The 20441-nt window shown below is 53.8% G+C and overlaps 3 protein-coding genes across 4 annotated transcripts; all 3 read right to left on the bottom strand.

The window, feature by feature from the left end:
* Positions 1–5652: 5652 nt before the first annotated feature.
* LAGE3 (L antigen family member 3) lies at positions 5653–7248 on the bottom strand. The gene is made up of 3 exons (XM_084871177.1): positions 6718–7248; positions 6336–6464; positions 5653–5909 (listed from the first exon to the last, which is right to left on the bottom strand). The coding sequence occupies exons 1-3, from the start codon at positions 6882–6884 to the stop codon at positions 5795–5797; spliced, it is 411 nt and encodes a 136-aa protein (XP_084727303.1). The 5' UTR covers positions 6885–7248; the 3' UTR covers positions 5653–5794.
* A 5416-nt stretch (positions 7249–12664) lies between these two features.
* UBL4A (ubiquitin like 4A) lies at positions 12665–15468 on the bottom strand. The gene is made up of 4 exons (XM_084870811.1): positions 15305–15468; positions 15024–15129; positions 14604–14818; positions 12665–14491 (listed from the first exon to the last, which is right to left on the bottom strand). Exons 1-4 carry the CDS (start codon positions 15371–15373, stop codon positions 14381–14383), a joined length of 501 nt encoding a protein of 166 aa, XP_084726937.1. The 5' UTR covers positions 15374–15468; the 3' UTR covers positions 12665–14380.
* A 633-nt stretch (positions 15469–16101) lies between these two features.
* SLC10A3 (solute carrier family 10 member 3) lies at positions 16102–20181 on the bottom strand. Of its 2 annotated transcripts, XM_084870809.1 has the most exons (4): positions 19803–20181; positions 19413–19446; positions 18795–18857; positions 16102–17904 (listed from the first exon to the last, which is right to left on the bottom strand). In XM_084870809.1, exon 4 carries the CDS (start codon positions 17779–17781, stop codon positions 16354–16356), a length of 1428 nt encoding a protein of 475 aa, XP_084726935.1. In that variant the 5' UTR covers positions 17782–17904; positions 18795–18857; positions 19413–19446; positions 19803–20181; the 3' UTR covers positions 16102–16353. The 2 variants fall into 2 exon arrangements, with proteins under 2 accessions (XP_084726935.1, XP_084726936.1); XM_084870810.1 differs by lacking the exon at positions 19413–19446 and having other exon boundaries at positions 19803–20127.
* Positions 20182–20441: the final 260 nt, after the last annotated feature.

Below are 20441 nucleotides of genomic sequence, written 5' to 3'. Positions count from 1 at the left end.
GGAGCACGAGGAGCAGGTGGGGAGCACGGGGAGCAGGTGGGGGGCTGCAGGATGCCTTTGTGGGAGAAGGGTAACGCACTGCACCATTCCTGGGGATTTAAGGAGATCCAGGGCCATGCCCAGCTCTTCAGCAAGTGCTGGTGGCTCTGCCTTCAAGAGTAACGTGACCAGACGTCCCGCTTTTGGCAGGACAGTCCCGATTTTTAACAATTTGTCCTGCATCCCGTGGCGTTTTTAAAAAGTCCCGATTTTAGCCCTGGCCGGTTTGGCTCAGTGGATAGAGCGTTGGCCTGCAGACTGAAGGGTCCCAGGTTTGATTCTGGTTAAGGGCATGTACATTAATTGTGGGCACATCCCCAGTAAGGGGTGTGCAAAAGGCAGCTGGTCAATGTTTCTCTCTCATCGACGTTTCTAGCTCTCTATCCCTCTCTCCTCCTCTCTGTAAAAAATCAATAAAATATATTTAAAAAATAATAAAATAAAATAAAGACAAGCCGAAACCGGTTTGGCTCAGTGGATAGAGCGTTGGACTGCAGACTGAAAGGTCCCGGGTTCGATTCCGGTCAAGGGCATGTGGTACCTTGGTTGCAGGCACATCCCCAGTAGGGGGTGTGCAAGAGGCAGCTGGTCGATGTTTCTCTCTCATTGAAGTTTCTAACTCTAGCTCTCTCCCTTCCTCTCTGTAAAAAATCAATAAAATATATTTTTTTTAAAATAAATTTAAAAAATAAAAAATAAATAAAATAAGACACGGCTTGTAGTCCACAGTGCTGCTGGGTCCCTATCAGGGAAACAGCGTCCCACTGAGACCCAGCTTTCATTCTCTTGTCTGTCTTTTCTCAATCCTTCACCACCCCCACCGAATCTGGCTGAGCTGGTGCGGCACATAAGGCGCCCTGGGGTTGAGTATGCCATGGCTGTGCCAGCTTGCCACAAGTGTTGGCCTAAGAACCAGGAGATCATGGTTTGATTCCCAGTCAGGGCACATGCCTGGGTTGCGGGCTCAATCCCAAGTGGGGGGAGTGCAGGAGGCAGCTGATGATGCATCATCAATGTTTCTAGTTCTCTCCCTTCCTCTCTAAAATCAACAAAAATGTACCTATTTTTAAAATCACCATTGTGAAATTGCAGAAACTAAGCCAATGAGGTGATTTTTAACCTCAGGCGGAAAAAAGAAACCCCAAGAATTGAACAAAATCATTTGGGGAAAAGGGTGAGGAGAGCACAGTAGATAGTGGTGTCAAAGAGCTAAATTCTCATCTATGCATCAATAAGGTCTTAAGAATGATTAAAAAAAAAAAAGAATTTCTTTAAAAAAAAAAAAAAAAAGGTAAAGAGAAAGTGACCATCCCTGCCCTAGCTGGTTTGGCTCAGTGGATAGAGCATCAGCCTATGGACCGAAGGGTTTTGGGTTCGATTCCCACCAAGGGCACATGCCCCGGTTGCAGGCTCGGTCCCCAGTGTGGGGCCTGCAGGAGGCAGCAGCCAATCAATGATTCTTTCTCATCATAGTAGTTTCTATTTCTTCCTCTCCCTTCCTCTCTGAAATAAATAAAAATTTAAAAAGAAAATCTGATTTAAAAAAAAAGACACCCTCCCTGTAGCCACTACAGCAGCTGCACGCTGTCCGGTGAGATGCTTCACTGTTGTCATGACCACCAGCAGTATCCCCATCGACATACCTCTCTCCCTCCAGCTCACAATGTGCCCCCAGCTCTCAGTGGCAGACTGTTCACACCGGTGGAGTAACAGGGACTGCCCTGGCCCTGCCACTTCCTTGAAAGAACCTCCAAACCAGACACAATATGTGAAGCACAGGCTGTAAAGAAAAGGGGCGTCAGACAATGAAGGACCGAGCTGTCTGGGAGAAACAGGAGGTGTGCCTGCCTCTGCCCCAGGACGGTGTGGGGAGGGGCTTCCTGGCAGAGGCCAGAGGCCACCCCGCATTCAGGAGAAGGAACTGGAGTTCTCACACCCGGAGTTTGGGGGGGGAGGCCCAGAGGGAAGAGTGGCAGAGGGCGGGACCCCCGCATGTCCACAGAGGGTCCCCCGGAGTATCCCGCTGACCACTGACCAGCACACGTGCGTGAGGGACTGCGTGGGGCTGGGCAGTAGCCACCGCAGGATGAAAGGCGCTGCTGCCCAGCGCTCACGCAGGACAGGGACTGGGGGTGGCTGTCCCCGGCGGCCAGGATGGCAGACCTCAGGATTCGGGAGGCACCGGGCAGGGCGGGCGCTCAGAAGGGTCTTGCCTCAGTAGTGTGGGGACAATGAGTCCTACACAGAAAGGGCCCACATAGAGAATCTCTAAAGTATTCAGCTATTTCTAAGCCACTTAGCATCCAGAGCAAAGCTCAAAAAAGCATGTCTAGGACTACATAGATATCCAGCACTGCCCTAGCTGGTTTGGCTCAGTGGATAGAGGGTCAGCTTGCAGACTGAAGTGTCCTAAGTTCTATTCTGGGCAAGGACACATGCCTGGGTTGCAGGCTCCATCGCCAGTAGGGGGCGTGCAGGAGGCAGCAGATCAGTGATTCTCTCTCATTGATGTTTCCCTTTCTCTTCCTCTCCCTTCCTTTCTGGAACCAATAAAAATGTATTTTAGCCGAAACCAGTTTGGTTCAGTGGTAGAGCGTCGGTCTGCGGACTGAAAGGTCCCAGGTTCGATTCCGGTCAAGGGCATGTACGTTGGTTGCGGGCACATCCCCGGTGGGGGGTGTGCAGGAGGCGGCTGGTCGATGTTTCTCTCTCATCGACATTTCTGGCTCTCTATCTCTCTCCCTTCCTCTCTGTAAAAAATCAATAAAATATATATATATATATATATATATATATATATATATATATATATATATATATATATATATTTAAAAGTATTTTAAAAAGAGATAGCCAGCACTCCAGGGGAAATCATGTCTGGCATCCAATCTAAAATTACCAGGCACGCAGAGAAGCACCAAAATACAACCTCATAACGAGAAAGGAAATTAGCCAATTGAATGGCATCCGACTTGAAAAAAGAAGCAAGCCACCTTTATTCTAAGAAAATATGCTCATCTTGCAGACAATCCGATGGCATCTATAAAAAGAGCTGCTAAAATAAGTACGTTTAGCAAGAGCTGCGAGATGATTTACAGGGAGCTCATTCTTTCCAATGAAAGGCTTACACCAACTGCGCCAGCACTTTGCTTCATTGACATGGGTCAAGGCCAGTCAGCCCACAAAGCTCTGCTTTTCGTATTTTGGGGTTGTTTGCTCTTTTCATGCAAACTAGATTTCAAACAAATTTTTGCCAAGGAGACAAAACAGTGACAAGGCTGTGGAAAATCAGCATTCTGGCTTCATCCGAGGATTTTTTCTCCATTGATTTTCAGAGAGAGTGCAGGGGGTGGGGGGGTGGGGGACAGAGAGAGAAAGAGAGATGTGAGAGACACATCAATTGGTTGCCTCCCGCACGTGCCTTGACCTGGGCCAGGGATGAAGCCTGCAACTGAGGTACATGCTCGTAACCAGAATCAAACCTGGGACCCTACAAGCCGAGGGGCCAATGCTCTATCTCTTGAGCCAAACCGGCTAGAACTTCCGTAGTGCAATTTTGCACTGTAGCATGAGAGCTTTATACAATAATTCATAAATATTTAACTCAGTAAGTCTACCTCTTGGAATCTATCTTTTTTTAAAGTATATTTTATCTATTTTCCTACAAAGAGGAAGGAAGAGGGATAGACAGCTAGAAACATCAATGAGGGAGAAACATCCATCAGCTGCCTCCTGCACACCCCCTACCGGGGATGTGCCCACAACCAAGGTACATGCCCTTGACCGGAATCGAACCTGGGACCTTTCAGTCCACAGGCTGACGCTCTATCCACTGAGCCAAACTGGTCAGGGCTGGAATCTATCTTAAGGAAACAATCATTCATGCAATGATTTATATACAAGAATTCCAGCCTGACTAGTGTGGCTTAGTTATTTGAATGTTGTCTCATGCACCAGGAAGGCACTGGTTTGATTCCGGCTTGATCCCCAGTGGGAGGCCTTCAGGAGCCAGCTGATCAATGATTCTCTCTCATCATTGATGTTTCTATCCCTTGTTCCCTCTCCCTTCCTCTAAAACCAACAACAACACTTTTTATTTTTTTATTTTTATTTTTTAAAAATATATTTTATTGATTTTTAAAAGAGAGAGGGATAGAGAGTTAGAAACATCTTTAAAAGAGAATCATCAATCTGCACACCCCCTACTGGAGATGTGTCCGCAATCAAGGTACATGCCCTTGACTGGAATCGAACCCGGGACCTTTCAGTCCGCAGGCCGACGCTCTACCGCTGAGCCAAACCGGTTTCGGCCAACAACACTTTTTAAAAGAATCCATTGCACCTGGCTAGCATGGCTCAGTGGTAGAATGTTGACCTATGAACCAGGAGGTCACATTTCGATTTCTGGAGGCAGCCTATCAATGATTCTCTCTCATCATTAATGTTTCTGTCTCTCTCTTCCTCTCTGGAATCAATAAAAATATATTTAAAAATAAAATAAAAATTCAATTGAATCATTACCTATAGTAGGACAGACATTGAAAATACTTTAGTCAATAATGACATTATAATATATGTGTTATGCCTCCATTCAATAATGCTTTTGAAGAATTTTTAGAAAGAGGAAAAGTTCAGCCCTAGCTGGTTTGGCTCAGTGGATAGAGCATCAGCCTGTATACAAAAGGGTTCTGGGCATATATTATACCTCCCCAGCCCAGGCCCTGGTTGGGGCATGTGCAGGAGGCAACCAATTGATGTGTTTCTCTGGCATCAATATTTATCTGTCTTTCCCTCTCTTCCACTCTAAAAACCAATGAGAAAATATCCTAGGGTGAGTCTTTAAAAAGAGGAAAAGTTCATGTTAGATGAAAAATATTAGTAAAGCTTGGCCAGGTAGCTCAGTTGGTTAGAGCATTGTCCCACTATGCCAAGGTTGTGGGTTTGATCCTTGGTCAGGGCACGTACAAGAAGCAAACAATGAATGCATAAATAAGTGGAACAATAAATGGATGTGTCACACACAAAACAATAAAAAACAAAAAAGAAAAATATTAGTAAAAATGCTAACCTTGCCCTGGCCAGTTTGGCTCAGTGGATAGCACATGGGCCTGCGGACTGCAGGGTCCCAGGTTCAATTCCCTTCAATTCCCAGGTTGCGGGTTTGATCACCCCCAGTAGGGGGCGTGCAGGAGGCAGCCGATCAATGATTCTCATCATTGATGTTTCTATCTTTCTCTCCCTCTCCTTTCCTCTGAAATCAATAAAAATATTTTTTTTATTTTTTAAAGCACAGTCTATTTTTTCTTTTTTTATTAAGATATTATATGTGTACATACCTTACCAATCCCCACACCCCCATTCCCAAACATGCCCTCCCTCCCCATAGAAAAATATTTTTTTAAATGCTAACCTTGCAAAATTTTATAATTATATTATTGTTATGTTTACTATATAAATACAGCTAGGAAAAGAAGGAAAGATTCCAAAATGTTCTCAGTAGTTGTCTTTAGCTTCCTTGTAGTGTTGGAATATCTGATCCCCAGACCTCCCCTCCAGCGCTGGGACAAAGACAAGACTATTAGGAGGTGCTGTAGTTGAAAAGAAACTCAGACAGGGAAGAGAAGCTCATTTTTATTTGCTGTAGTGACAAACACTTAAGCACCAAACACCACAATTATCCAAGGGCCAATACAAAGAAAAGATGAGGGCCTGGATACAAGGCTGGGCCTCAGCCCCCCCTTTTCCCAGCCCAGGCTCAGCGGGGAAGAGGGGGCCCGAAGCGCTGCATGGTCCGTATCACCAGGGAAAGCTGGTCAAGAAAATTCACGATGGAAGTTCGAAGGAGGCGAGAATCTTCAGCTCTCCAGTGGCTGAAAGTGAGGGGGGGAAAAGAAAATCAGCCAGGCCCCTGTGGCTCAGTGGTTGAGCACCAACCTATGAACCAGGAGGTCACGGTTTGATTCCGGGTCAGGGCACATAGGGGGGGTTGCCTGGTAGATTCCCAGTGTGGGGCGTGCAGGAGGCAGCTGATCATCATTGACATCATCTGTCTTCGGGACCATTTCTCCCTCCCTCTCTGAAATCAATAGGAATATATTTAAAAAAAAAGAAAGAAATTCAAGTTAGAGATGATGACTCCTCCCTTCCTTGCTCTGCCCCTCAGGCACTGCACTAAATCTTTTGCTGTCCCCATGGCAACACCCCTTAGAATGCACCAAACCTAACAATTGAGTGTTTCCGCGGTGACTGGCCCTGCCACCTGCTGCCCCGCCTCCCGCCCCTTTTGTAGAGCTTACACCACTAAGATGCTGCCGTCCACAGCTAATTCCTTCTGAACCAGTTCTCCGTGAGGTTCCACATCTGGGGCCAGGGATGCACGGGCGATCTCTGCCTCCAAGGGGGACGGGAACGGCACACTGAGGGCGCTGGTGGGGATCCGTTAAGGCACCATCCACATCGACTTTGTGTCCCAGGTCCCCTCCCAGGCCACCCTGGCTAATCTAACCCCCTCCAGGCCACCCCTGGGCCTAATTCCCACCAGCCACCCCGTTACTCCCCTGCTCTCATTTCTTCCCCTCCAGACTGCCCCTGGCCCATCTCTGCCCCCCTTTCGGCCCGCTCAGTGTGTCCCCAAGACAGCCCGCGGCGTATTTCCGCTGTGCCCCCGTGGTAGGATACAACGTATGCTCATTTCCAAGCCTTCGGGCGAGGACTGCGGCGTCTCCCCCGCTCCCTGAGATGTGTTGTGCTCGCGCAACGCGTGGATCTGAGCTGCGTGTATCGCCCGCGGGGCCCGCACCTTCCCGGACCCGGGCTCGGGCTCGGTCTGAAGCCGCCGCGTGCATGTCGTCTGACTCCGCCTGGCTCCGCCTAGCTCCGCCTTCGACCCCGCCCCTAGAGCGGCGTTCTAACAAGGCCCCGCCCCTTTACGTTGACCCCGCCCCTCGCGCTGACTCCGCCCCTCAGGCCTGCGTAACGAGGCCCTAGTGAGGCCCCCAGTTGTGGGGTCAAGTCCACCACGCTGGCCCTGCCACCCGCGAGTCCCGGAGACCCCGTGGCGGACTCCCTCACGAAGCTCCGCCCTGAAGAGCGAAGTTAAACGGGATTTCCAGGGCTCCGGCACAGACGCCCCGCCCGCCCGCGATTCGGTTGGGCGGGAGATTGGTTCCCACCCAGCCAGCCCTGCCGCTGCCGGGAGATGTGTCATTGGTTGCCTAGCCTGCGCGCGCTTCCTCATAATGCCCCGCCCCTTAGTGACGTGTGACCTCAGTGCGCCTGCGCAAACCGTCCCCACTCTCCCCCCCCCCCCCCACCTCGTGCGAGGCCACCAGGCACGGGGGTAGTTTCCCACCCAGTCCCTTCTCTGGGCCCAATGTTCCCAAGAAATGTGGCTCAACGTTTTTGTAGTGATTTGTGGAGGGAGGTGGGGTCGGATAGCCCACAGGGCTACTGCTCTGCACTCTGCCCCCGTTGCCCATTTAGAAGGAGAAACCAAAAGTGGCTTTACAGGGGGCTATGAGTCAATCATATTTGCCTTTCAGAGAGACCACTAAGTAGGCAAGTGTGAAGATCTAGCCTGCCAGCAGGGAGGCCCGCACAGAGGCAAGGAAGGAAAGGATAGGGACCTGACATGAAGTATTGGCAGTGGGAACAGGGCTAATGTCATGTGAAAAATCAGAATGCAAATCTAAAATCACTAAAATCCCAATTTAGTAAACTACTCAATACATACATTGAAATCCTAGAGCAATACACCAAGGAGTAAATGCTTCTTATCTCTGTTTGATAGCATTGTGGGTGATAGTTTCCTTTTTGTGTTTTCCCAAACATTTCTGACAGTGACCTTATATGAATTTTTATTTTTAAAAATATATGTTATTGATATTTTAAAGAGAGGAAGGGAGAGGGATAGAGAACTAGAAACATCGATGAGAGAGAAACATGGATCAGTTGTCTCCTGCACACCTCCTACTGGGGATGTGCCCACAACCAAGGTACATGCCCTTGACCAGAATAGAACCTGGGACCCTTCAGTCCGCAGGCTGACGCTCTATCCACTGAGCCAAACTGGTCAGGGCTTATATGAATTTTTAATCAACAATAAGTTTTTAAAGTAATGAGCATGCTAGTTTTCTATTTTCCTCCTTGTAATCATAAGGAAGGACAAAAGGCTGAACAGTATCCTTAAATCCTGTTGTATTTCAACAGAGCCTAAGCAGCCCACTTCTCTCCCTCTTCATTGCTAGTCTCCAGTGGGAGCTACCACCTGCCTGAACTCCTTCCACAGCTTTCTACCTGGTTTTCTCTACACCTGCTCCCCTAGAGCCTGTTCTCCGCACAGCAGAACCAGGTCTTCATTAAAAAAATATATATTTTTCTTGATTTCAGAGAGGAAGAGGGAGGGAGATAGAAACATCGATGATGAGGGAATCATTGATCGGCTGCTTCTGGCGCGCCTCCTACTGGAGATCGAGCCTGCGACCCAGGCATGTGCCCTTGGCTGGAATCAAACCTGGGACCCTTCAGTCTGCAGGCCAATGCACCATCTACTGAGCCAAACCAGCTAGGTCTTAATTTTTAATATAAACCACATCATATCAAATTTCTGCTTAAAATATTTTTTATTGCCCAGCCAGGCATGGCTCAGTGGTTGCACCTTGAACTGTGAACCATGAAGTCATGGTTTGATTCCCTGTCAGGGCACATGCCCAAGTTGTGGGCTTAATCCCCAGTGTGGGACATGCAGGAGGCAGCTGATCCATGATTCTCTCTCATCACTGATGTTCCTCTCTCTCTCTCTCTCTCTCTCTCTCTCTCTCTCTCTCTCTCTCTCTCTCCCTTCCTCTCTGAAATCAATTTAAAAAAATTTTTTACCCCAAAAAAGGGGTACATGGGAACAATCCGGCACGTGCCCTGACTGGGAATCAAACCGTGACCTCCTGGTTCATAGGTGGTTACTGAGCAACATTGACAGGGCTTTGCTTAAAATCTTAAAATTATTTCACATTTCCCTTGGAATCAAATCCAAAGTCTTCGTTGTAGCTTATAAAAAGCCCTGGGTGCTCTGGCTCCCAACCCTTTCATCCTCTCCCCCCACCTTCTCTCTGTAAAAAATCAATAAAAAATACTTTTAAGCCGAAACCGGTTTGGCTCAGTGGTAGAGCGTCGGTCTGCGGACTGAAAGGTCCCAGGTTCGATTCCGGTCAAGGGCATGTACCTTGGTTGCGGGCACATCCCCGGTAGGGGGTGTGCAAGAGGCAGCTGGTCGATGTTTCTCTCTCAACGACATTTCTAGCTCTCTATCTCTCCCTTTCTCTCTGTTAAAAATCAATAAAATATATTTTAAAAAATACTTTTAAAAAAGCAAAGTGCAAAGGACACACACACACACACACACACACACACACTTATTGGGGAAAAAAGACATAGGAAGGAGAAATTCAAAACTGATGAAAATAGTCACCTATGGAGGTTGGCATGGGTATAGGGTTTCTTAGAATGTACTGTTGACTTTGAAGCATTGTAAACTCTTTTTTTAAAAAACATATTTTATTGATTTTTTTACATAGAGGAAGGGAAAGGGATAGAGAGCTAGAAACATCGATGAGAGAGAAACATCAACCAGCTGCCTCCTGCACAGCCCCCACAGGGGATGTGCCCGCAACCAAGGTACATGCCCTTGACTGGAATCGAACCTGGGACCTTCCAGTCCACAGGCTGACGCTCTATCCACTGAACCAAATTGGTTCCGGCAAAGCATTGTAAAATCTTTAAAATATATTTTATTGATTTCAGAGAGGTAGAGGAAGAGATAGAAACATCAATGATGAGAGAGAATCATTGATCAGCTGCCTCCTAAACACCTCCTACTGGGGACAGAGACCACAACCCGGGCATGTGCCCTGACCAGGAATCAAACTGTGACCTCCTGGTTCATAGGTTGACGCTCAACCACTGAGCAACACCGGCCAGGCTGTAAGTATTTTAAACGCCCAAAAATACATTTGAAAGAGTGAGAAAATCACATGCTGAAGTTGAATTTAAAAAAATGAGTCTAACTGCTTATCCAATTTATAACAAAACCACACAGCGACAAGGATTCAAGTGCCTTTTAAACTCAGCTGTCTGGCTGTGCTCCCTTCAGGGGATATATTCTCAGGACCAAAGGCACTGGCTTCACTCTGAGGGTGTTTGCTGTCAGCAATGGCAGCGATGAGGTGACTGTGAAGCTATTTTGGGTGTGCTTTAAGACACACTCTAGCTGGCAGAGCCAATGAGTAAATATATCTATGCTTCCGGGAATGAAAATTCTCACTTTGGAATAAGGGAAGGTGGCAAAGAACTGTGATGTTGGATTGAAATTGGGGATGGCAATATAAGCTTTTTGAAAAAATTGATTTCAGAGAGGAAGGGAGAGGGAAAGAGAGATAGAAACACCAATGATAAGAGAGAATCAAGTCCGCAACCTGGGCATGTGCCCTGACCGGGAATCGAACCGTAACCTTAGGTTGATGTTCAACCACTGAGCCACACTGGCCAGGCTGCAGTAAACATTTTGACACCTATTGAAGGATCTCAGCATTGGGGCCTGCAGGTGTCCATGGGGCCATCCCCTGCTCTAGGGGCAAATGCAGAGTGCGGCCTGTGGCTGCTCCATCCTCACATGCAGTCCCGTATCTTCTCATGACAGCTTGAGGCCTGGACCAGAGCCTCCTGGTCCCTTCCTTTCTGGTCCCTTCCCATCACTCATTGCTGTAGCATTTTCTCCTTTCCTGCCTGCTCTTCCCCAACCTGCCCATCTCTGTCTTGCCACACACAAGCTTCTAAAATGAGGGGTCCCCACTTACTGTCACCGTCTCCTCCCTTCCCCATACAGTAGTTGCTTCTTGCCCCCATCCCCCCCCAAAAAAAAATCACCAATGACCTAAAAAAAGAAAGAAAGAAAGAAAGAAAGAAAGAAAGAAAGAAAGAAAGAAAGAACGCCAAAATGGGTTTAGCTCAGTGGATAGAGCGTCAGCCTTCGGACTGAAAGGTCCTGGGTTCGATTCCGGTTAAGGCATGTACCTTGGTTACGGGCACATCCCCAGTAGGGGGTGTGCAGGAGGCAGCTGTTTGATGTTTCTCTCTCAACGATGTTTCTAGCTCTCTATCCCTTTCCCTTCCTCTCTGTAAAAAAAAAAAAAAATCAATAAAATATATTTTTTTAAAAAAAAAGAAAAGAAAAAAAAACCTCATCCGAGGAGCTAGGACATTTTCTTTCTTTCTTTTTTTTTTTAAATATATTTTATTGATTTTGTACAGAGAGGAAGTGAGAGAGACAGAGAGCCAGAAACATTGATGAGAGAGAGTCATCGATCAGCTGCCTCTTGCACACCCCCCACTGGGGATATGCCCGCAACCAAGGTACATGCCACTGACCGGAATCGAACCCGGGTCCCTTCAGTCCCCAAGCCGACGCTCTATCCATTGAGCCAAACCAGTCTCGGCGCTAGGACATTTTCTCCATTGATTTTAGAGAATGAAAAGGAGGGGGGAGGAGGAGGAAGAGGAGGAGGAGGAGGATAGGAGAAACTTTGACGTGACACAGACATATCGTTTGGTTGTCTCCCGCATGTGCCCCTGAAATCCAGGCATATGCCCTTGACTAGGAATAGAACCCAGGACCCTCTGGTGCACAGGCTGACACTAACCACTTAGCAACACTGGCCAATGACCTTCTGGTTACTGATGCAGCGGAGGCTCTGGCCTGCCCTCACTTTGCCTCTTGGCAGCCCTCTGGAAGGGCATTCTTGGCGTCTGACACTGAGCTGGCTCTCCCTGTGGCCTTGCATCTGGGGTTGCATCTCCAGTTGGTGATGTTCCTCAAGGCCCAGTCCTCTCCCCTTTTCACGCCACCCGCTCTGGAAAGCCACCTCATCCGTCTTCACAGCTTCTAGGGTGTCCTGTCACAGGTAACCCAGATCACAGAGGGCTGCAGAAGGCTCTAGAATCAGACTGGGCCTGGCTCCATCAGCTCTCCCTTGACAGAGGCTCCATCACACGCCCAGGACTCCACTCCTGTCTCTACATCTTGCCTGCTCGCCCTGCTGAGTTCCCCACCCCCGTGTCCAACTGCCCAGATGTCTCCTAACCCCCAGATGGCTGTCACCCCCAACCTAGGAGAAATGTCACAAAGAACTTAAAGACCACCTCGAGGGTCTGTCTGAAACGTGCATCTGCGTGTCACTCCCCTGCAGCGACAGTTGCCAGTTGGGGCCCCCATTTCCCCTTCCCGAGGACCTGGCTTTTTAAAAAATATATATTTTATTGATATTTTACAGAGAGGAAGAGAGAGGGATAGAGAGTTAGAAACATCGATGAGAGAGAACCATCGACCAGCTGCCTCTTGCACACCCCCTACTGGGAATGTGCCCACAACCAAGGTACATGCCTTTGACCGGAATCGAACCTGGGACCCTTCAGCCCGCAGGCTGATGCTCTATCCACTGAGCCACACCGGTTTTGGCGGACCTGGCTTTTGTTGAGAATTCCGCTCCCATCCACAGCACATGCGCGCCCAGGGGGCTGGCCTCCCACTTACCCACCGCAACCCGCCCCCGGAAAAATGATTGGAGGCACGACCCAGTTCTGACCAATAAAAATGAGTTTATTTGCTGGAGGCAAGTGAGAAAGAAGCTATGCTACGGGGTGGGCGAGAAGGTGCTGGCTATGGAGGAGGGGTCCGTGGAAGCGGCAGGCAGCCATCTTTGCTCCTGAGGCGGCGGCCTGGGGTGAAGCAGACAGTGCAGAGCGCAGAGGGGAGGTAGGAAGAAATCGGGTATTTGGTGAAATTGTTCATCTGCTGCCAATACCCCTGGACTTCTCAGTTTTGTAAACCGGTGCAGTTTCCTTTTATTGTTTAAACCAATTTCCTTTATGGTTAAACCAACGATTGGAAACCAAAAGCAGCCTGGCTGAAAGAGTTCTTTTTTTGGATCAAAGTCTCACATTCACCTTTAGTGCTATTGAAAATGTCAACAGAAGAATTCCTGACTCAGAATAAAGGAGGGCGTTGGCAAGTCTGTCACGTGAGCGGCCAGATCACGCGGGCTCCCACACAGGCCCTGCTGGTGGATAGTCCCGGCTCTCAGGTGGGGCCGGGGGCTTCCATCCGCTCTTCAAATCCTTGGCCCAGAGGCCTCCGTCCGTCTTCCCAGCCCAGGGCCTCAGGCAGGGAGGGCGGCAGGGCTGGGTCTCCATCCTCCTGTGCACACGGCTTCCTTCCGGCCTCAGGCGCCCTGGGTGACCTCCTCCAAGGAGCAGGCGCCTGGGTGAACGCTAGTGCCCACATACCAGGCAGGTGGGAGGACCGGTGCCACCAGGCTGTGCTTCTGCCCACTCCCTGGCACTCTGAGGTTTCCTTTTGGGCAGTGGGGGGAGTGCAAAGTGAAAGCCCTTGTGCACACGTGGTGGGGGAGGGTCCGCTTCCGGTCTGGGGGGTGAGCACATGGCATGGGGGCTCGGCTGAGGCCTGGCTCTGGCGCTGCCTTGCCGAGTCACCTCAAGCCAGTCACCTGTCATCCTGAAGGAGCAGGAATTACCCGTGGCCAGCGGGGGTCAAGTATATAGGGTGCCCACGGAAGAGCTTGACAGGAAGGGCCAGGACACCCCATCTCTGGGCCACGCTTGGCTATTGCTTGGCTTCTGGCCTCAGTTTATGGGACATAAAGGGGAGGGCCGCTGCAGACACCCACCCCGCCCCGCCCCGGGTCTGGAGTCAGGATGCAGGAAACTGAGTGAGGCTTAAGGAGTGGCCTTCACTGGGCAGAGTCAATGGCTGGGGACCAACATGGCACAGGGAGGTCACACCACAGAGCTGGGCCATGTTCACCCCCGACTCCCCAAGCTGCTTTTCCTTCATCGCGTGCACACTGGCTGCAGCAGCTGGGGGCGCCCAGGACTGGCTGGCACTCGGCCCCCCCACCCAGGCCGGACCGGCCAGAGGTCTGCAAAGGAATCGCCTGAGGGTTTAGTCTCAGTGGGCTCAACATCAGATGCCCAAGCCCAGCCCTCGGCATCTTCCAGACAGCCCCTCTCTCTTTCTCCTCCGGAGGCACTTAGAGAAGTTGGCTGGACTTGGGTTGGAGCTCCAAGGAGTCTCGGCCGTCCCACCTTTTGTTCAAGGTGGAGGAGCCAACCCAGGTCAAGTGCATTCAGCGGTGCCTGGCACCTCGCAAGAGCCGGGTACAAGTTCCTGGGTACCCACCAGCTAGGATTATAAGCCAAATCGCAACATCAGAACACATTTAATGCTACATGCAGCTGGCAGCCTGGCCGGGCTCATTCCCACACTCCGGGAATCTTATTTAGAGAACCCCTTCTCCTTAACTTCCGTGGCTTCGGGGTGCAGGAAGCGACTGGCTAAACGTTCGATGTCATCCAGGGTCAGGCGGCTCAGGGACTTCTCGTAATCCTGAGGAGAGAAGGCCAGGGGGATTCAGGGGGGTGCCCATGGGGGTACACCAGGCCAGAGGCAGGTGGGAGCAGCCGGGACAGGAGCGGATGTCTGGGGCTACCCTTCTCACCCTCTGTAGCTGATCTAGGACCCTGTTGGCATCGGCGGCACTGAAGTGGCGGGCCAAGACTTTGGCGATGAGCTGCCAGGCGGGTGGGCGCAGGGGCGGGGCCTCGGCCACTTTCTGCGTGGCGCTTTCCTCCACTAACACCTTCTCCAGAGGTTTGACCACGAGGTTGAGCTTGGAATTGGGCCCGATGCTGTAATCGGAGAGTCTTTTCCCATCTGCCAAAAAGAGATCGATGAAGTCACGACCAAGGGCGGTGGGGGCGGCCTCGGGGATTGCTGTGGCATCTGGCTGAGGAGGGGTCAGCCACCGCCCCGAGAGTCCAGTGGCCGATGCCCCAGCCCTAGCTCGGCCTGGACACCCGACAGCGATCTCATGCAGGGGCTTCCCGTTCACCCCCTCTCACCTCCTCTCCCCCGTTACCTGCCAGGGCCTTGCCCTTGAACAGCAGCCGCTGCTGGCGCACAGGGACGTTCAGCTTCTCGGAGACCAGATGTTTCAGCGTGGACACCAGCTCATCCTCCGCCACCTGGCCGGGCCGAGGGCGGGAACGGGGTTTGAGCCCGCGGCCCCCGATGTAGGCGGCTCTCCCGGCCTCCCCAGCGCGGCTGCCCGCCCGCCCGCCCGCCCGCCCGCCCGCTCCCCACCCTCAGCCCAGCCCGGAGCCCCGGACACGGAGGGGATCGCGGGCCTGGGGACGCTACCTGCAGGCTGCACTCACGGCCCTGGAGCGCCTTCACCGTCAACTGCATGGCGGCCGCGGCGGCGTCCATCCAGGCCGACACGCACCCCGCAGCCCCCTGCCGCGCGCCGCCGCCCCGGGCGCGCGCCGGAACCGCCCGCCGCCGCCGGAAGCCGCGAGAGGGCGCGCCCGCCGCCTGGCGCCGCCCTGGCCCCGCCCCCGGCCCGCCCTGCCCGCGTGGCTCCGGGAGGAGGCGTCCCTCCGGAGTCCCGCTTCCTCCCCGCCCAGGGGCCGCCCCGGGTGGCAACCCCCACCCTGCGATCGGGCAGGGTCTGCCAGGACGGGGAGGTCCGAGCTGGGCCCGGTGGGCTCCGTGGAGAGCTGGGGGTGGGCAGGAGGGAGGGCCAGAGCCCGCTCGCCCCGCCTTGCGAACGGCCCGGCTCGCCCCGCATGAGTAGCTGGTCGCCGTGCCATCACCCAGTCTGCCTCGCTGATCCACACAGGGCCCCGCCCTGGCAAGCTTGCCACACCGGCCACTGGCTCTCTGCCTCCTCCATCCCAGCCTGGCGGCCGGAAGCCAAGTGAACTTGGCAGCAGGCGGGGAGCCAGCCTCCGCTCTCATTCTCCCACGGCTCCTTCGAGAGCAGAGGGCCACGTCTCACCGAAGGGCAGCGTGGGGAGGAGAGGCTGAGAAAGTCTGAGCAGAGGTCACCGTGCCACCCGAGCCAGCCCTCCACCCTGGCCCACACCTACTCAGTCAACACCCTTCTGCCCCGCACCCTCAGGCCCCAAAGGGCAGAGACTGGAAGAGACCCGAGCTTGCTTCTGTCTTTTATTGAAATATATTTTCTGGGCAGTGCCTGCCTATGGAACTCAGCATGGCCTCTTTGGCACTGAAAGCTGGAGAATAAAAAAATCAGTAACAAAAATAAGCCTGGATTTTTTCTGAGTGCATAGTGCATGAGAACTAAAGGCCTTTGGTACACAAGAACGGTGGGGGCGGTGGGGGTCGCCGGGGAGGGGCAGGAGAGGAGGGAGGGTGGCAAAAGCATGGACCCCCCCCAGGGGGCCTCAGGGAACCGGGCACAGGCTGCTATAGATGAAGTGCCCAATAACCAAGGCCAGCATCTCCGAGGTGCCACTCAGCGCCACAATGAAGGGGGCCTGCGAGGCGTAGTCGGCTTGCAGGCGGCGGAGGGACAGCTGCAGCATGGCCAAGGCCAGCACGCTGTTCTGCACCCCCACCTCGATGCTGACCGTCCGCCGCTGGGCCACGGGCAGCTTCAGGCACATGGCCAGGCAGTAGCCCACCAGGAGGCCCACCAGGGGCACCGTGAGGCCCACCAGCACGATGGGCAGCCTGACGCCCGCCAGGATGAAGACCCCCATGCGGTAGGCCAGGAAGAGGCCGCCCAGGAGCAGCACGAAGCTGAACGGCTTGATGACCTGCAGCAGCAGCTGCGAGAACTTGGGGAGCTTGGACTTGATCAGCACGCCCACCACGATGGGGATGGCGATGAACAGCAGGCTGCCCAGGATCTTGGAGATGGGCACGTGGAGTGTCTCGTGGATGCTGAGCAGGCGGCTGTACACGGCGGAGGACAGGGGCAGGAAACCGGTGGCGGCCACCGTGGAGATGAAAGTCATGGAGATGGCCAGGGTGACATCCCCTCCGAGGAGGAGGCTGAAGAGGTAGCTCCCCCCGCCACCGGGTGACGAGCAGGTGATGATGAGGCCCAGAGCCAGGGCCTGCGGCAGCATGAAGACCTTGGCCATGAGGAAAGCGTAGAAGGGCATCACCAGGAACTGGCCCAGCAGGCCGAGCAGCATGGGCTGGGGGCTGTGCAGGAGCCCCCTCAGGACCTCCAGCTCCACTTTGCACCCGAACGAACACTTGTTGACGAAGATGAGGGGCAGCAGCAAGTAGAGGATCGGGTTCTCGGAGAAGTGCACCAGGCCGGTGCCAACGGTGGCGGGGGCATCCTCGGCGGGTGCCACCTTGATACAGAAATCTTTCCGCTCCTCGATCAGCGTGGGGGGGGCTTCGCTGGGGTCCAGAAGCTGGATGTGGAGTGGAGCTAGCCCCGGCAGGCCCGAGTGGATGCCCACCACGAAGCCGCCCCCACTGCCCCAGGTTATGGCACTCACGTTTTGGATGGTCAGCACCTCCGTGGCCAAGGAGGTAACTCTCAGCGTGGCGGGGGGCCCTAGCCCGTTGCCCTGGCCTGGGTACTGGCTCGAGATGACGATGATGCCCTCACTATCCTCTGGGAACTCGAATTCCACCACGGAGCCGTCCCCGATGCTCAAGTAGGGGCCCCCCAGCAGGGGCCCGGGGTGGCCCAGAGCTGTGCTGAGGTTGGCAATGGCCGTTCCCTGTGCCCCCCAAGACAGGCTGGCAAGCAGAAGGGCAGCCCTGAGCATGCCTAGGGGGCCTTGGCAGCCACTGCCCCCTCCTGGGCCAGACCTCAGCTGGGAGCTGCTCCTTGTCAATGCCATGGCTCCTGGCAGAGGATGGGGAGCCCAGGCGCTCTGTGGCTTAGGAGAGCAGCCTCGCTGTTGCCTTTGTGTTGTCCTGAGAAGGGTCCATGGGCGGGGCCTTCCTTGAAGACAGAGCTCTTCCTAAGGAGAGAAGGGACACAGGGAAGGGCTGGTGAGGGCGAGCACTGGTGATCCTAGGAGCATGGGGACCTGGAAGTCCACTGCTGAGAGACTCAGCGGGCCCCCTGCCCCAAACCTTGGAACAGAAAGGCAATGTCTAGTTCTGGCTCTTGAGTGCCATTCGGCTGCCCCATCGCAGTGGTCGGCAAACTGCGGCTCGCGAGCCACATGCGGCGAGAGCCCCGGTTTGCCGCTCTGTTGACTAATGAGTTTGCCCACCACTGGCCTAGGGGCTTAATCACAAGGAACAACAAGAGCCTGTAATGACTGGAATCGAGAGTCTAGGTCAATGGTCAGCAAACTCATTAGTCAACAGAGCAGCAAACTGAGGCTCGCGAGCCGCAGTTTGCCGACCACTGCCCTAGTGCAACTGCCTCAAGCTTGCCATCCCTAACCAGAGGGGCCCCCTACAGATGGGGAGTTCCCAGTCAGCCTGCCCATACCTGCTGGCTTCCCTGGGCTTGCCCCCAGAGGTGCCCTGATATCAAGGGATTCGGAAGAACCTCCCAATCCTGTCACCACTAGTCTGATTTCCACCCGCTTCAAGACACAGCTAGAGCCCGGCTGCCATGGCTCAGCGGTTGAGCGTTGACCAAGGAACCAAGGTTGTGGGCTCGATCCCCAGTGGGGGCTCTCCTCTCTCATCGATGTTTCTAGCTCTGGCTCAGGCCGGGTCCAAGAGGCCAGCAGAGAGCAGGTTAGGGCGCCTGAGCGCCAATTACCAGGCAGAAAGCAATCGGCAAAGTGGTGTGGACAACAGGTGACCATCAGGACAGAGGCCCCAAGAGCTGATGTCCGCCGCCGACATGCAGTTGTAAATGGGGTTGCCATGGCTTTCTGGCCTCTCCTACCTGCTGACAGTGCTGTGATGGAGGGTCTGGAAGGGTGCAGGTCCCTTCTCCTCATGGAAGTTGCTGGAAGGAGAAGCAGGAGGGGCTCAGAGAGGGCCACATAGCCGCCTGGGGGGGTCTTTTCCTCCCAGCAGTTTCCACTCGCTGGCAGTCCTAGAATTCAAGCCACTGGGCCATGTCTGAGGGGCTCTGCTCGGACTCTTTCGGGCGCCCACAAGCAATCCTACCTGAGCTTGGAACTCCCAGTTGGACTTGAGTGTTTCTAGGGAGTGGGTGCCTCAAGGTGAAAGGAGGAGGTACCCCTCCTTTCATTTCTTTATCTGGGCGGCCCCACCCTATTGTCAAATCGCCTGCTGGAACTGGGGCAACCAGGATGGGGACACAGCTGTTTTTCATCACTACCGTTGGTTGCCTCATGCCCTGCAGTGTCCCAGGCCTGGAAGACACACCTGGCCCTCTAGGTCCTATGAGTCTTTGGCCCTGGTCTCCCTCATGTGAGACCAGGGAGCAGGGGAGTTCGTGGGTGGAAGGCAGGTTAAGCCAAGACTCACCCGTGGGAAAGTCTCTACCCCAGTGCCCTGGGATGCCATGGCCTCTGCTGAAGTTTGGGCCACTTACCTCGGAGGCTTTGGTCCAGCCTGGTGTCCCGCCGCTGAAGAGAGAGGCAGGAGAACCAGAGTGGGTATGTGAGGAGGAAAGTGGAGGGGAGCCACAAGGAACAGATGGAGACACCCGGGACTGAGATCACGGGGGTGGCAGGAATCAGCTCAGAAGGGAGAGGAGGCTACGGGCCATTGACCCGGTCCTTCCAGGACGGCGGGCGGCTCTGAGTCACTGCTAGAAGGGTCTGGCCCAGGTCCCACGCCATTTCTGCTCGAAGGGTCGGAGGAGTTTGTGCAGAGTTCCCCGAGGCAGGGAAGGGAACCCCGAGGCCCGCAGCTTTGCCCGCACCGGCCGAGGATTTGGTGTTAGAGCAGATGACAGCGCTGACCCAGGGCTTCTCCCTACCTGGGAGTCTAGAAAGTTGTCGCACTGGGCACGGGCAGAACTCAGGAGCCAAGAGGGGAGGGAGGGAGGGACGGAAGGAGAGGCGCGCCCGCAGCTGACAGCTCCGCGATCTGCCAGAGGGTTCCAGGTTCGCGGCGGGGGCAGAGGGGGCCTCACGCCATTCTGAGGCCCCGCAGCCGCGCCAGACCTCATGAACGCGGAGCGGCGGCCCTTCCCCGTCCGGCCGGGGCTAGAGGTCGCCTCCTTTCCGCCCTTTCCGGCCCGAGGCTCTCATCTGAAGCCACAAGCCCGGAGCTCAGCGTGGGCGCCAGACCCTGCCGGGCCTGGCGGACGCTGGCGAGCTCGGGGCCCGCAGGGGCCAGCCCCGCCCCCGAAGCCCCGCCCCGCCCCGAGGCCCCGCCCCCAGCGGCGCCTGCTCAATGCTCTAGGCTGGGGCCTTCCCACCGGATGTGACGTATATGGGAGCGACGCACTGGCGCAGGAGTGTGGATCAGGCCATCTTCTTGGTCACAGTTGGTAGCTGCTGGGTGCGGTCTTAGGAGGCGCGGGAACTGCGTGTGAGTCGTCCATTATCGTGGGTCGAACTCTGGAGTCAAAATAAGACCACCAGAGGTTGCTAATTGATTGAAAAAGCAGGCA

The sequence above is a fragment of the Pipistrellus hanaki genome, assembly GCF_964339955.1.
Source record: "Pipistrellus hanaki genome assembly, chromosome: X".
In the NCBI taxonomy this organism is placed as follows: Eukaryota; Metazoa; Chordata; class Mammalia; order Chiroptera; family Vespertilionidae; genus Pipistrellus; species Pipistrellus hanaki.
This window is presented reverse-complemented; position numbering and strand designations above follow the sequence as displayed.